Genomic DNA, 15,550 nt, shown 5'->3' on the forward strand with positions numbered 1-15,550 from the left:
GGCATGTACTTTTAAATAACCATAACTTGCTCAATTTTCAGAGTGACTGACTGTTGTATTTTTTGCTCCATAGAGAAAAAGTTCTGCAAAGCAGGGGACTTAGTTTGTCTGCACACGTCCCACATGGACTAGTTAGTATGTCAGTATACCTCAGTATTGAGTGCAGAGTTACTATCATTAGTATATCAGCATACCTCAGTATTGAGTCCAGAGTTACTATCATTAGTATATCAACATACCTCTGTATTGAGTCCAGAGTTGTTCTGCTGTAACAGCTGCATGTTGAGCTGCTCCTGTTGGTTCTTAAAGACCTCCTGGATCTGTTGCTGCAACACATAAAAACATCATTATATCATCATCATACTATAATTCTGACAATGTCTGAATGTCTGTCTGTGTGTGTGTCTGAAACACTGCCGTAGATACTCACTGCCTGCACCAATCACTCCCAATCACACAGGCATTGACCATAATAATATGGAGGTCTTAACGAAGCCCTTTTTCCAATTTAACAAATTATAAATTAATAATGAATTTATTAGTGAATTAAATATGCGAAAACGCACCCAGGGTGCAGTACCCCCCCCCCCCCCGCGGGTAAGGGCTAGTTATATATAACATATAAAAATAATATACAATTCTACATTCTACTACTCTTTGGACGCCAAAGATGAGATATCTCGTATTTTCTTTTTGCCAAGGCTCTGGATGCCAAAGACGAGAAAGATGAGAATGTTTTTTTTATTGATAAAGTTAGATTGCAGTCCTCGCCACCGCCTGAATGACCCTCGTGCTAGGCGATCGATAAGACGGGAAATGTACCGGAAGTGAAAAAGTCTGCCCATAACTAAATGATCACCGTTACAAAATGTGTTCCGGGTGAATTTCTAATCTATCGGGTGAACCATTGCTCCTTCACTTGGAAAGGAGCCATCTTAGGTGGTTCGGGCATCTAGTACGGATGCCTCCCAAACTTCTCCTTGAAGCACATCCCACTGGGGAGAGACCCCTCTGGCAGACCAATGACCAGATGGATTATATCTCCACTGGGAGGAGAACCTTTGGCAGACCAAGGACCAGATGGATTATATCTTCACTGAGAAGAGACCCCAGGGTAGACCAAGGACCAGATGGATTATATCTTCACTGGAATTAGACCCAACCAAGCAGACCAAGGACCAGATGAGGGGATTACATCCACGCTGGCCTTGGAATCCTCGGGATCCCCCAGGAGGAAGTAGCTAATGTTGATCTTGAGAGGGAAGTCTGGAGCTCTCTGCTGGAACTTGATTATCCCCATAAGACGGATAAGCGAATGAAGATGAATGGATGGATGATGGATGAACGGTACCTGGTGCAACATGAGGACCTTCTGTTGCTGGAGCAGAACCTGGAGCTGCTGGGAGCTAAGGACGTTCTGCTGGGCCTGGTTGGAGACCTGCAGACCGGAGCCCTGAAGAGTGGAGCTCTGCAGACTGGATCCCTGCAGTGTGGAGGCCTGCAGACTGGAGCCCTGCAGTGTGGAGGCCTGCAGACTGGAGCTCTGGAGCTGCTGTGGGGTCTCTACTGGGGGGGTCATCATGGACGTGGTCACTGGGAACTGCAACACAACAAACCAATATCACAACAATCAGCTTCATCACAGGGACATTCAGAGGACGTCCTGGAAGATTGTAGTCACTTGTCCGAAGCACGAGCACACACAAATACATTTTAAATGAACTAACTGTGAGTTGATTTTGGCGAATACATGTTTGAATATAGTTTCAAATGGATATGAAACTATTCTCCAAAAAGTGAGTGCACATGCAGTGCTACAAGTTTAAATGCAGACGAGGTCAGTCTGCTAACGTGCGTGGATAGGACCGATCTATGGCTGGCTGTATACAATATTGGAAAGGTGATTATTTGGAAAGCCGGTCAATAATGTCAGACAGTATAGAGCACTGAAGTCTGACGTCACTTTCAGTAGAGGGCGTGTTTTTTATTTGCATTGAAATAGGTCGCTTCATATAAGAACTGTGTTTCAAAAATAAACTGATCATCCCGGCCTTTCTGTCAGGGGTGTGGCTGTGTGTCGTTAAAGATGTCCATTAATATTTGATACAGCCAGTTTCTGGAGAAAATGGAATTAATGTGGCCGCAAAAGCCTTGAAACTACAATGAAAGCAATGTCGCTGCTAATATACATCACGCCCAGCTGTCAACACATTGCGTTTATGAGATTCCTCGTTGACGTAAGCTCAGCTGGCAGTGACTCGACTCGTAGTAACCACGAAACATTAAATATAAAAAATAAAATAGGCCCAGGCCGTAGCGTAACGGTCTGGGCACCGGACTGGTAATCCAGTCGCAGTGTGCCGCGGGTTCGACTCCCGGACCCGACACGGCCTTTACTGCATGTCATCCCCCCATCTCTCTCCCGTTTCCTGTCAGCCTACTGTCTGTCCCTTCAAAAATCACTAAAAGGCGTAAGCCGCAAAAAAAATATCTAAAAAAAAAAAAAAAAAAAAAAAATAATAATAATAATAATTAAAAAAAATAACATGTCAGTTTCTGTTGTGCGACGGGCAGCAGTAGCCACCCCGCCTACCCGGAAATGTAGTCTCTGGGTTGTTTGACTCGTTTCTAATGCTTATTTTTGGTGGACTGTGGACTGGCACCCTCTACTGAAAGTAACGTCAGGACTTCGGTGCTCTATTGTTGGCCACCAGGAGTGTCACAGAAAAAGTGAAACTAAGAGTCACTTGTCCAACGAACAAGTAAAAATGTAATGCACTTGTTGCAGCACCCTGCTGTCACATTCTAATGAGTTGAACCTCATAGAAAACCTCAGGTTCTGATGGGATTTGAAGAAGGCGATTGCAAAACACAAAGTGAAGAAAATTAGTTAAACGTTTTCAGTTCAAGTTCTAGAAACACAATATCAATATTTTAAACTGTGTGTAAACACACACACACACACACACACACACGCTAGGCAAACACGTAATGCATGCGGAGTCGCGCACACACACGCACACACAAAATAAAAGCCCATTCTTATTTCTCACAGTCTGGAGCTCAGGATCACATTTATTTATAAGGTGAGTTTCACAAAAAACACTTTTGTCAGCAAACTGAGACAAACAAACAACTCACAGCCATGTGGCATTGTGTATGTGCGTGCGTGTGTGCGCGCGAGTGTACTAATCTATTTAGTGAATTATAAGCTATTTATTAAACTGAATCCTGTTTTTGTATTCTTTCCTAATGCAGTTTTATTTGTTACACTTCATTTGTGATGTTTTTCTTCTTTACTAATGTAAACTGACCTTTCAATAAGTATTCAATCCATCAATCGATCAATGCAACATGTTGTCTTTACTTACGCTGGGTATAAAGTAAACTAATAACCAATCAGAACAAGACAAGACAACAGACAATGAGTTCACTGCTGGTGCTCAGTTCTGTATTTATTAATGTATTCATTAATTAATGTATGCACATCAATCAACAGCTCACTAGCCTGCCACAGCCTGTGTGATTTCTGGTCTAGAGGGGCGGCTAAAACAGCCGGTGGATCCTATTGGGTTCACGATCTGATTTACAATAAGTCTACACAATTAGAGCATGTAGAGAAGAGTTGTCATCTTGATCAACGCTTGCCCGTTATCTCTCCTACCAACATCAACAACATCATATCTAACGACAACAAAATATTTTTTAGTCTTGGGTCTGAGAGGCTAAATCTCATCAAATGGTGGTCTGTGGCTAAAATGCTGAATAAATAATGGACCTTGATATGAAAAGGGTTGAAAACCACTGGTTTACGTTGAATGGTGGGATTTCATAGTACATGGGGTGGGCTTACAGGATTGAACAGAACTTGTCATCACTGACAGGATTGAAGAGAACACAAACCCAAAGAGACAAAAAGCACATAAACAATAAACCAAGAGAACAAAAGAAACAAAAACAAAAACAACCAGACGATGTGAATCAAAAACAACAACAATGCCAGAAGGATCAGTGGGAATAAATACAAAGTCCATTAATACTTAAAGTGGAGCTCCAAGTTAGTACAAATATTTAATAATGTAAATAGTACAGTGAGAATAAAACAGTAGTGTAGTGCGCCACCAACTGAAGTATAAAAATCACACCTGTGTGAAGTGAGGGGCGCTAATATATTAAAGTCTAACTCATGTTGATTAGGTGATGTAATGGTGATGTAAAACAAACACAGACATTAAACGCCATTAAGAGACAATATGACGTAAATGACACATTATGACGTACATTTTCCCTTCATTGTCAATGCGTTTACAAAACAAACATTGAAGTAAAGACAAACATTAAACCTGTGTATAGGAGGGGTAGCACCCCTCAAAAATACTAGTAGAACAGTGCTCGTTGGAGGTGATCAGGTGTGATCAATATTCGCTAATAAAGGGAGAGGTTGCTCATCATTGAGCAACATCATTGTCAGAACACCATTGCGATGTCAGAACAGGCCAGCTCCATATGTATGGAGATCTAGGGGTGATCTGGATTTGGGCCCTGTCCAAATATATATATATATATATATATATATATATATATATACACATATATATATACACATATATATATACATATATATATATATATATATATATATATATAGTAGTGTATTTTTCCACTCTCCAGGGTCAGGTCAGATAAATGAGGTTCCAACTGGACTGGAAGGAAAAGCAGAAATAACACAAACAAACAAAAACAAAAACACAACCATAACACTGTGAGCCCTGAGGGAAATTATAACCGCCGCACAATAACAACAACAAGCTACGCACACGCACACACACACACACACGCACGCATGCACGCACACATGCTGTACACATGCACGCACGCTCGCACGCATACACACGCACACACACACAAACACACACATCTTGTATTACTAGAGTTGTGAGGACGTCGACATTTGACAATTTTACGAGGCCATTCAGTTTTTTTTTATTGCTATTTCTAACCTTGGAAAGGCTAAGGCTGGAAAACGAAAATCTACAAGGTCTACATGTGTCGCGCTGCAACGCCTTGTGAGCTTGTAGATCTAGCTATTTATTTTTCCAGGTATGCGACACTCTAAATGTCTAATCCGAACACTAACCCTGCAATGTATTTCAAATTAAACTCTCAACCATTTCTCCTAAAATGGTTCCTCTATTCATCATATTCTACTGAACTTGTGGCCCTCACAAATATAGTGATACAAGTCAACACACACACACACACACACACACACACACACACACACACACACACACACACACACACACACACACACACACACACACACACACACACACACACACACACACACACACACACACACACACACACACACACACACACACACACAATAACAACAACAACAGAGCTCTGCTAGGCATCTAGCAATTACCCCCCCCCCCCCCCCCCCACACACACACACACACACACACACACTCTCTCTCTCGCTCTCTCTCCCTGTCTCCCCTCCCCCACGCTGTCAGCCCCTCCCAGCTCTCTGGGAGATTGTTTACAGTCAACATCAACACAGAGATATAAATAATGAATATAAAAACATTGCACACAGCACTGGTGTTTACCAGAACAACACAAGCCCAGACGAATACTTTAATTAAGGTCTGAGCCACAAACAAACCTTCTCTCCCTCTCTCCGAGGTATAAACATAGTGCCTTGCTCGGAGGCTCTGAGGCCCGCTAACAACAACACATGAGACTGAGAATGAGTTCTGTGTGCTGTCGGGTGAACCACTATAAAGCTCTCTGGTGCTCAACATAGGGCGTGTGGACCCTCCAGGGGGTCTGGAGGAAGTGGCTGTGGGGATAGGGCCGACACCATTACACATTTAAGTTGACGATTAATTGTCACACAAATAATTGTGAAATAACAATTTTATTGTGTTTTTGGCATTGGAAATTCGGCCGAGCTACACGAGTGCGTTTGTGCGTGGATTATAGTATGTCAATGATACCGGCCGCTACACCAGACACGCGGATAGCGCTGGCCCGGGATACGCATGCTCTAAATATAGGATCGGCTCTAATTACTTTTCATGTGCGTGTGCGGCCCCACGCTCACGTATATCGGCTCCAAAATGGAGACAGTGAAGCAAATCTGCGGCGCACGCCAGAGTCCTGCAACGGGTCGGATACCCGCGGATACCCGAGTTTGACGGGTGGGAACGGGCGGGACATACCTTTATAAATTAACAGGTGCGGGTGCGGAACGCAACGCAACGCAGGTGGGTGACCTTTTTTAATAAGCGGACCCGCACTGCACGATGTTATATCAGCAGCTGAGCTGGGGTATTTCTCAAAATTTAAATCAGTCACATGCCCAAGGAATCGTCAGTGATGTCACATCACTGCTGATTCCTTCATAATGGATATCTGTTTCTGCTGCTGTGCTTCCCTGTGCTACTTCCTTGTTGCATAGCAGTGACATCACGGCCGAATCCTTGCTTCCTTATCGTAGCATTTCACGTGTGGAGTTTTATGTATTTATCACCAGGCTGCAGCCTGTACTGTAGCCTATATTTCCGTTCACTCGCCCTGATGAAACACCAAGGGATTATAATGCCAACATTCAACACAAGATGTAAAGCTATCCCAGGTAATGTTGGCCTAATGCGTCACTCTGTCTAAGTGTAAATAAAGTTAAAAAGATTAGCCTGATGAGTGATGACCGTGTTTGAAACAGCCTTGGATCAAGACGGTCGACTCATCAGGCTCTCCTTGTTGATATATTATGCCAATATGCCATTTAGGTCGAAATCATGATATAACTTTATGTTGTGATAATAAGCAGCAGTAGCCTCAGTCAACTACATGTCTTCCGTTCTGTGTGCAATGCACTGCCGCCTCCCACCACCACCACACGCGGTGTTGGATGAAATAAAGTCAATTATAGCTATCGGTGCCTGTGTTGCCTTCCAGGCTAGTGTTGGTGCAGGCTTTATTTTCTGTAGTATTAATGTGTGCCTATTAAGCAACCCTAGGTTAAAGTGACCCAAGCCTGCTTGATTGTACCTGATTGATTGTCACTTGTGCTGCATTGAGGGGTAATCAGTACAATGAGACTCCATGTGAGTGAGGGAGAGCAGGCAGAACAATGTTTGCTGTGAAGAGAGAGGTTAGCTGTGCTGTCTGAGACTACAGAAAGAGCATTGTTTGTAAGTGTAATGTTTATTTCCATTTAATGCAAGGAATGTAACACTTATTTGGATTTAGACAGGATTGTTATGATTTTGGTTTGATTATTTAAATGCCAATTGTTTAACTGCTTTTTGATAGACTATTTGCAAAGGTCTGTATTATTTCATGTGACTCTTAACAGTCAATTGTATTTGTACATTTTACTGTGTTACAGTTTCACTCCTGACAAAGATCAGTAAAAAGGGAGCAAGATGCCTCATTCCTGACTCCTGTCTCTTTTTTGAATGGAGTTTGGCTGACTGCCTAATTGTCGTTACAACACCTCAGTGGGGGCAGTACAGTGAAAAAACAAGATCTTCTGGAGTTAACAGCAGCTACAACAAACAACCTTCCTCTCATCTAAACATGGATACAAAGCGAGTAAAAGACAATAATTCATCATCCGGTTCACGGAGAAGCAGCACTACAGCTTCATCCACCAGTGCCGTAGTAAAAGCTCGTGCCAGGGCTGAAGCAGCGAAAGCACGAGTGTCATTTGCCGAAAGGGAGGCACAACTAAAAATTGAAAAGGCTAAGCTGGAGGCTGAACTGGGAACGCTATCTGTTAAAAGAGAAGCAGCTGCAGCTGAAGCCGAAGCAGAGGTCTTGGAGGCAGCTGAAGAAGTGGACTATGTGAGTGCATCGAACAAGACCAGACAGCCAGTGCCTATACAGGACATTGCGGAGCGCACAAGTGAATACGTGGAAGAACAGATTAAACTCCACTCTACACACGCCAGCGTAGCCAGTCCTCCTGGTACTGACGACAGCCTTGTCACATGGGGGACTCCATATGACTCACACCCAACACCCGATACGCATGCCAAAGACAGTAAGCCACCAGTAACTCAAACATTACCAGTTGATTCTAAACTACTTCCCATTAAGAAAGAAAATACAGAGGCCCTCCAGAGGGATAAGGAACGCAAAACGGATTCCACTACAGCTCATAACACTCCGAACCCTGCAGCCCGGTCTTATATTCCCCAGCAATCTGCAGCCCGGTCCAACAATCCGCAGCAATCTGCAGCCTGGACATCTAACCTTCAGCATGCCGGAATATACAACTCTGCACCTGTGACAAACGACCTGGCACGCTATTTAGCTCGACGCGACTTGGTGAGTACAAGCCTCTTTCAATTCGATGATAAACCTGAAAACTACAGAGCATGGCACTCATCATTTAACAATGCAGTCAGAGGCATCGGCCTCACAGCTAGCGAGGAAATGGATCTGCTAACAAAGTGGCTTGGCAGGGAATCTTCCGAGCACGTCAAAAGGATGCGCTCGGTTCACGTCAGTGACCCAGAGGAAGCGCTAAAGAAGGCTTGGAGGCGGCTCCAGGATTGCTACGCTTCACCAGAAGTAATCGAGAATGCCATATTCAAGAAATTGGACAATTTCCCTACTATCTCTCCCAAAGACTACACTATGTTAAGGGAGCTGGGAGATCTTCTTATGGAGATTTCGTGTGCCAAGGAGGAAGACTACTTACAAGGTTTGAGGTACCTGGATACAGCCCGTGGCATCTGCCCCATAATTGAGAAACTCCCCTATAACCTCCAAGAGAGGTGGGTCACCCATGGCTCACGGTTTAAAGAACACACCGGCCAATTCCCTCCTTTCGACTTCTTCGCTAGGTTCATTGATGACGAGGCACGCATCAGAAATGACCCCAGTTTCATTTTCCCAAGTAACAGCAGCACCTTCGTACCTGGGAGACCAGAAAGACCTAGGGCCCCAGGCATGAGGAACCCAATAACCGTGCACCAGACTGACGTCTCAGCAGATGAGGACCCTGACATGGACACTCCTACTAGGAAGAATGACAGTCCAGGTAAAAACTGTCCCCTTCACATCAACATGCCACACCCATTAAGGAAATGTAGAAGCTTTAGAGCAAAGACTCTCGAAGAAAGGAAAGCCTTCCTTAAAGAAAATGGGATATGCTTTAAATGCTGTGCTTCAACTACTCACATGGCCAGAGATTGTGACGCCACAGTGAAGTGTAGTGAGTGTGATAGCACCCGCCACAACACAGCTATGCACGGAGGTCCAGCACGTCCTACAACATCCCCACCAGACAATGGCGGGGAGGAGGAGGGACAAGGCCCTAACACATCAGAAGTCAATTCCCACTGCACTGAGGTCTGCGGAGTTGGCCAGGCAGCTAGGTCCTGCTCGAAGATTTGTTTAGTCAGAGTCTATCCTCAGGGTCAACGTGACAAAGCCATTAACATGTACGTCATCCTCGACGACCAGAGTAATCGCTCATTGGCTAGAACAAACTTCTTTGAGCTGTTCAGGATTCAGAGCCAACCATCCTCCTACTCCTTGAGAACCTGTGCCGGTACCATCGACACATCCGGAAGAAGAGCAGAAGGCTTTCAGATTGAGTCGCTCGACGGAAAGGTCAGTCTCAATCTCCCGACACTTATTGAGTGTAACGAGATTCTCAATAATCGCTCGGAAATACCAACGCCCGATGCAGCTCGTCACCATCCACATCTGAGAAGCGTGGCGGCCAACATTCCAGAGCTCGACTCCAGCGCGGAAATTCTCATGCTACTAGGGAGAGACATAGTCAGGGTGCATAAAGTCAGGCAGCAGATCAATGGACCACATGACGCACCTTTTGCACTAAGGCTGGATCTAGGCTGGGTGCTCGTGGGAGATGTGTGTTTGGAGAATGCACATCAGCCAGATGTGAGCACATTCAAGACTAACGTATTGGAGAATGGCCGACCTACTATCCTTCCTCCCCGTGAAAGCTTCCTGCAGCTCAAAGAGAAAGACTGTGATGACTGCGGGGAGCGACAAGGTAATCTCTCCAAGCCGAGAACAATCACAGAAGAAACCGTTGAACTTGTGACCCCAGTGACTATTCAGGAAAGAGCTCTCCCGAAGGAACTCACAGCAAGCACAGGTGACTGGGATACTTCACTCCCAGAAGACAGCGGAGCAGTGGCATACCAGGGGGCCGAACATGAAGATGGACAGATTCAGAGCATCCTCCAAACAACGAAGCCAGAAAAGTCGTCTTACGTTCATACTGAGGACAACCCTGCTGACCATGCATCCAGGTCGGTCACTGAGTCACGCCTGGCGCATACATCATGGATGACCGGACCCGCTTTCCTGCACAGACCACTCAAAGATCATTCAGCAGCAGAAAATCCCTTTGAGTCGGTCATTCCAGATAAAGATGCAGAGATCCGTCCACTGGTGAGCGACTCACCGTCCATTCTAACATCCTCTAAGATACTTACCCAGAAGGTCGGGATCCCACCTCCTCCTGGAGACATCACGGACAAGGATCTTCTCTGCAAACAGCGGCGGCAAGTACAGGCTCTCGCCAACAAGTTTTGGAGCCGGTGGAGGAGCAAGACAAAGCGGACTGAAGCTCGCAGAAACCTATGTCCTGGCGACATCGTGTTGTTAAGAGACAAGGAAGCTGCCCGGAACAAGTGGCCCATGGCTGTGGTCACTTCTGCCTTTCACTGGAAGAGATCGGAGCGTCTGCAACGTGGAGATCAAAACCACAAACCAGGGCTCTGCAAGGACCTATCTGAGACCAGTCTCAGAAGTTATTCTACTTCTCCTCAAAAATGACTCTTGTTAATGTGATAATATAATTTCTTAGGGATGACCTTACAAAGGCCATGCGGGGAGTGTGTTGCCTTCCAGGCTAGTGTTGGTGCAGGCTTTATTTTCTGTAGTATTAATGTGTGCCTATTAAGCAACCCTAGGTTAAAGTGACCCAAGCCTGCTTGATTGTACCTGATTGATTGTCACTTGTGCTGCATTGAGGGGTAATCAGTACAATGAGACTCCATGTGAGTGAGGGAGAGCAGGCAGAACAATGTTTGCTGTGAAGAGAGAGGTTAGCTGTGCTGTCTGAGACTACAGAAAGAGCATTGTTTGTAAGTGTAATGTTTATTTCCATTTAATGCAAGGAATGTAACACTTATTTGGATTTAGACAGGATTGTTATGATTTTGGTTTGATTATTTAAATGCCAATTGTTTAACTGCTTTTTGATAGACTATTTGCAAAGGTCTGTATTATTTCATGTGACTCTTAACAGTCAATTGTATTTGTACATTTTACTGTGTTACAGTTTCACTCCTGACAAAGATCAGTAAAAAGGGAGCAAGATGCCTCATTCCTGACTCCTGTCTCTTTTTTGAATGGAGTTTGGCTGACTGCCTAATTGTCGTTACAACACCTCAGTGGGGGCAGTACAGTGCCTGTGATACGAAAGGGTAAAGGGGCAGGTAACAGGTCAATTTTTTGACGGGCCGGGCGGATCTGGTTTCGAGTTTTATATAAATCATGGGTAACGGGTGGGTTTCGGAACTGATGATTGACGGGCGGGGCGGGTATCGAAAATTGGACCCGTGCAGGACTCTGGCGCACGCCGACCGATCTGGTGTAGACCGGGAGTGTTTCGCACACGCATTCATTTTGCGCACTGCGCATACGTCGTCAATCACACATGCACTTGGTGTAGCTCGGACCGTAATGAATGGAAATTACATTTCTGTTAATTGCCTTTTAGGCTTCGTAATAAAAAAGTACACAGGGCAGATATGACAAATAACAGAAAAATACCAAGACATCCATAGCTGTAGCGTCACTCTGGATAGGAGCCCACATGGAAAAATGTATAATTGAAATAAGTGTAGGTTGTACTACAGAAAAAAACAAGGCCAAGGTCACTTATAAACAGACATGGGGACACCGATTGCTTGTCAGTTGGTCATCTTCTGTGAAAGTCAGGGTTATGAAGCTGGGTTCTTCAACCTGCAGTCTGGGACCCCCTTGGTGGGGACACAGTGGGGTCTTATCTGTATGGAGCTACAGTATATATAGTCTAACGTTTTAAAAGTGACCGGGCCTGTTCCACCCAGATCGTAGTGACTTCTGTGTTACGCCCCCTGCTGTGACGCAGGCGGAACTGCTCCGCCTCTACTCTCTAGTCATGCGTCACAGTCCAGGAGGTCAACTCTGAACAGTGAACACTGGCCCGCTTTCCTCCGTGGTGGGAAATAGTGTAGTGCAGTGGTTCTCAAACCTTTTCATGTCAAGGACCCCCAGATTGACACTTATCACCCCACGGACGGAATATGCCAGGGACCCCAATTTTACGCCTCTAGCAGTGACTCTCAACCATTTTCGTTTCAAGGACCGACATTTTGACATGCATTAGGCTACGGACCACCATTTCTATCTCTGGGTGGGGTCCCCACATCTATTAACTCTGAGAGTGTAAAATGGACCCGTTAGGGTCCATAAGGGTCCATTTGGTTCTTAACTATCTATCATTTACCTGGGGAGCCCCTGGAACTCCCTCAAGGACCCCTGGGGGTCCCCTGACCCCACTTTGAGAACCACTGGTGTAGTGCACGGCGATGGCACTGTCTAAGGGGGGGGCGCATCAGTCAGCGTCTAAACAACATAGTACAAAAATAATATTCTGTACATATAGAAACTATAGAAACTATAGATCAACAAGGAACCTAGCATCTGTCAAAATAATATGGTCTCTAAATTATTATTATTATCATTACTATAGCAAAAATAATAATGAGAAAACAATAATAATCAGAAAACAAAAAACACAGTCTCTCTCTCTCTCTCTTTCGCTCTCTGTGGGAGCTTGTTTCTTTCTGTTTTTTCTGTCAACACAAAACAACAGGCCTCTGCCTAATCCCTGTTACCATGGCAACGAGCAAGTCCAAACATCATCTGTTGTTGTTATTGTGGAAAGTCACCCAGAGAGAGACAGACAGACAGACAGTAAACACACGCAGAGAGAGACGGGGCCCTCTGAGAGACAGACAGTTAAGATAGAGAGAGAGGTCCATGAAGACAGACTGGTGACAGAATGTAAACACAGATGGTAAGACAGGTCCTACAAACCAGCCTCACAATGAGCACGCACGCTCACGGGAGCGCACACGCACGTGCACGCGCGCGTGCACACACACACACACACACACACACACACACACACACACACACACACACACACACACACACACACACACACACACACACACACACACACACACACACACACACACACACACACACGCCTACCTATAGCATGCACTCTTAGCCAGAGCGACTTACTCATGTGAGAAAGACAATAATAATCAGAGTAATCAGAGTAAACAGTAATCAGCTGCTAAACATCATTGAAACACTCTTCAACTCACATCAACCATAATAATGATAATACAATAAAACAATAATAAAATAATGATTATGAATGAATGGTACAGACCTGCTCATGTCCAAGACAACCTGCAGTGTGTCTGGACTCTCTCTGATCTGATCTGTGTGAGAACCTCTCTCTCTCTCTCTCTCTCTGTGCTGTAAGTGAACGTCTCTCTCTCACTGCCTACTCCATGTGAAGCATAAACAAAACTAAGCTAATTCAAAGTGAGCCCTCCCTCCCCCTCCACTCCTCGCTGGGGTAGGGGGAGGGTGTGTGTGTGGTGGCCCCTCCCTTCTCACATGTGACTCAGGCTCAGACTCATCATCATCACCAGACACAGGAATACCGGTATATCTAAATAAAATCACACCCGTGTGAAGTGAGGGGCGCTCTTATCATCATACATCAGGGGTACTCAACTGGCGGACCGCGGTCCACGACCGGACCGCGGACCACCTCTCTGCGGACCCTATAGGCAAAAATATATATATATATATATATATATATATAAAAAAAAAATTGCATCAGGTCAGGCCAGCAAAAATAAATCTCTCCTAAGCTCAGGCCAGGCCAGCCACAGTCAATTTCAATTCAATTCAGGCAGTGTTGCTGCAGCACAACTACATTGTGTGTCTTATGTTAATGGAGGGAAGAAGTTAATAATATAAATATAAAATCAGATGGTACATTTCTCATGTGAAATTGCTGCAAAGGCCCCCAAAATGTCCCCCAAGGCAGTGTGAATTGGATTTGGAGTTCCACTCCGGGCCTGCACTCTGCACCCCATTATTGGTTGGTTGGAAGGGGATCTGATTTGTATAAGCTTGGCTTGACCATACTAAACGGGCATAGAGCCCCGCTCTCCGATGGACGCCGCGCATGGGACCGGACCTCGGTCTTATTCAAAAACATATTTGTGGACCTTCATCATTTCTAGTTGAGGACCCCTGTCATACATCATCATCTCATTCCGGCCTATCACAATTTGCATACTCACCTTTGTTTTCAATGTTTGTGTTACTCTTTGTGTTTACACAAAGCTGGCCATAGGAGGGGCTAGCGCACCTCAAAAGATAATTCTGTGAAGTTTACTTATCATTCCAAAGCTCCACATACCGCCAACCAGAGACTTTAACCTTTGCTTTTTGACATTTCTGATCGACCATTCATGTTGATGGAATATGCTTCTAAAACAAAACATGTATTCTATCACTATAGCATAGCAGATCTGCAAGCTCACATGTACCAGACTCTTCAAACTTCCCTAAAACACCCTGGACAATGCTCTACACGTCCTAAACTTTTCTCCCATCCCTATACACCCTGGATAACGCTCCACATGTCCTAGACTCTTCTCCGTTGCCTAAAACACTCTGGACAACACTCCACACATCCCAGACTCTTCTCCCTTCCCTAAAACACCCTGGACAACGCTCCACACGTCCCAGACACTTCTCCCTTCCCTAAAACACCCTGGACAATGCTCCACACGTCCCAGACACTTCTCCCTTCCCTAAAACACCCTGGACAATGCTCCACACGTCCCAGACACTTCTCCCTTCCCTAAAACACCCTGGACAACGCTCCACACGTCCCAGACACTTCTCCCTTCCCTAAAACACCCTGGACAATGCTCCACACGTCCTAGACTCTTCTCTTTTCCCTAACACACCCTGGACAACGCTCCACACATCCCTCTTCTCCCTTCCCTAAAACACCCTGGACAACACTCCACACGTCCTAGACTCTTCTCCCTTCCCTAAAACACCCTGGACAACGCTCCACACGTCCTAGACTCTTCTCCCTTCCCTAAAACACCCTGGACAACACTCCACACGTCCTAGACTCTTCTCCCTTCCCTAAAACACCCTGGACAACGCTCCACATGTCCTAGACTCTTCTCCCTTCCCTAAAACACCCTGGACAACGCTCCACACGTCCTAGACTCTTCTCCCTTCCCTAAAACACCCTGGACAACGCTCCACACATCCCAGACTCTTCTCCCTTCCCTAAAACACCCTGGACAACGCTCCACATGTCCTAGACTCTTCTCCCTTCCCTAAAACACCCTGGACAACGCTCCACACGTCCTAG

General features: G+C 45.3%; 1 protein-coding gene across 3 annotated transcripts in view; it reads right to left on the minus strand.

Moving 5' to 3' along the window:
• Positions 1-15,550, minus strand: part of LOC310862183 (forkhead box protein P1-B-like) — a 38,223-nt gene that overhangs the window by 11,502 nt on the left and 11,171 nt on the right. For 2 of the 3 annotated variants that reach the window (XM_083769933.1, XM_083769932.1), the window contains exons 3-4: positions 1,352-1,600; positions 240-326 (exon numbers count right to left, since the gene is read on the minus strand). In XM_083769933.1, the coding sequence (XP_083626059.1) occupies positions 240-326; positions 1,352-1,600 (336 nt within the window). Of the gene's footprint in view, positions 1-239; positions 327-1,351; positions 1,601-13,522; positions 13,656-15,550 lie in introns of those variants that run through there. The other variant, XM_083769934.1, reaches the window with a different exon arrangement.

The sequence above is a fragment of the Protomyctophum parallelum genome (genome assembly GCF_964188405.1).
Source record: "Protomyctophum parallelum genome assembly, chromosome: 7".
NCBI lineage: Eukaryota > Metazoa > Chordata > Actinopteri > Myctophiformes > Myctophidae > Protomyctophum > Protomyctophum parallelum.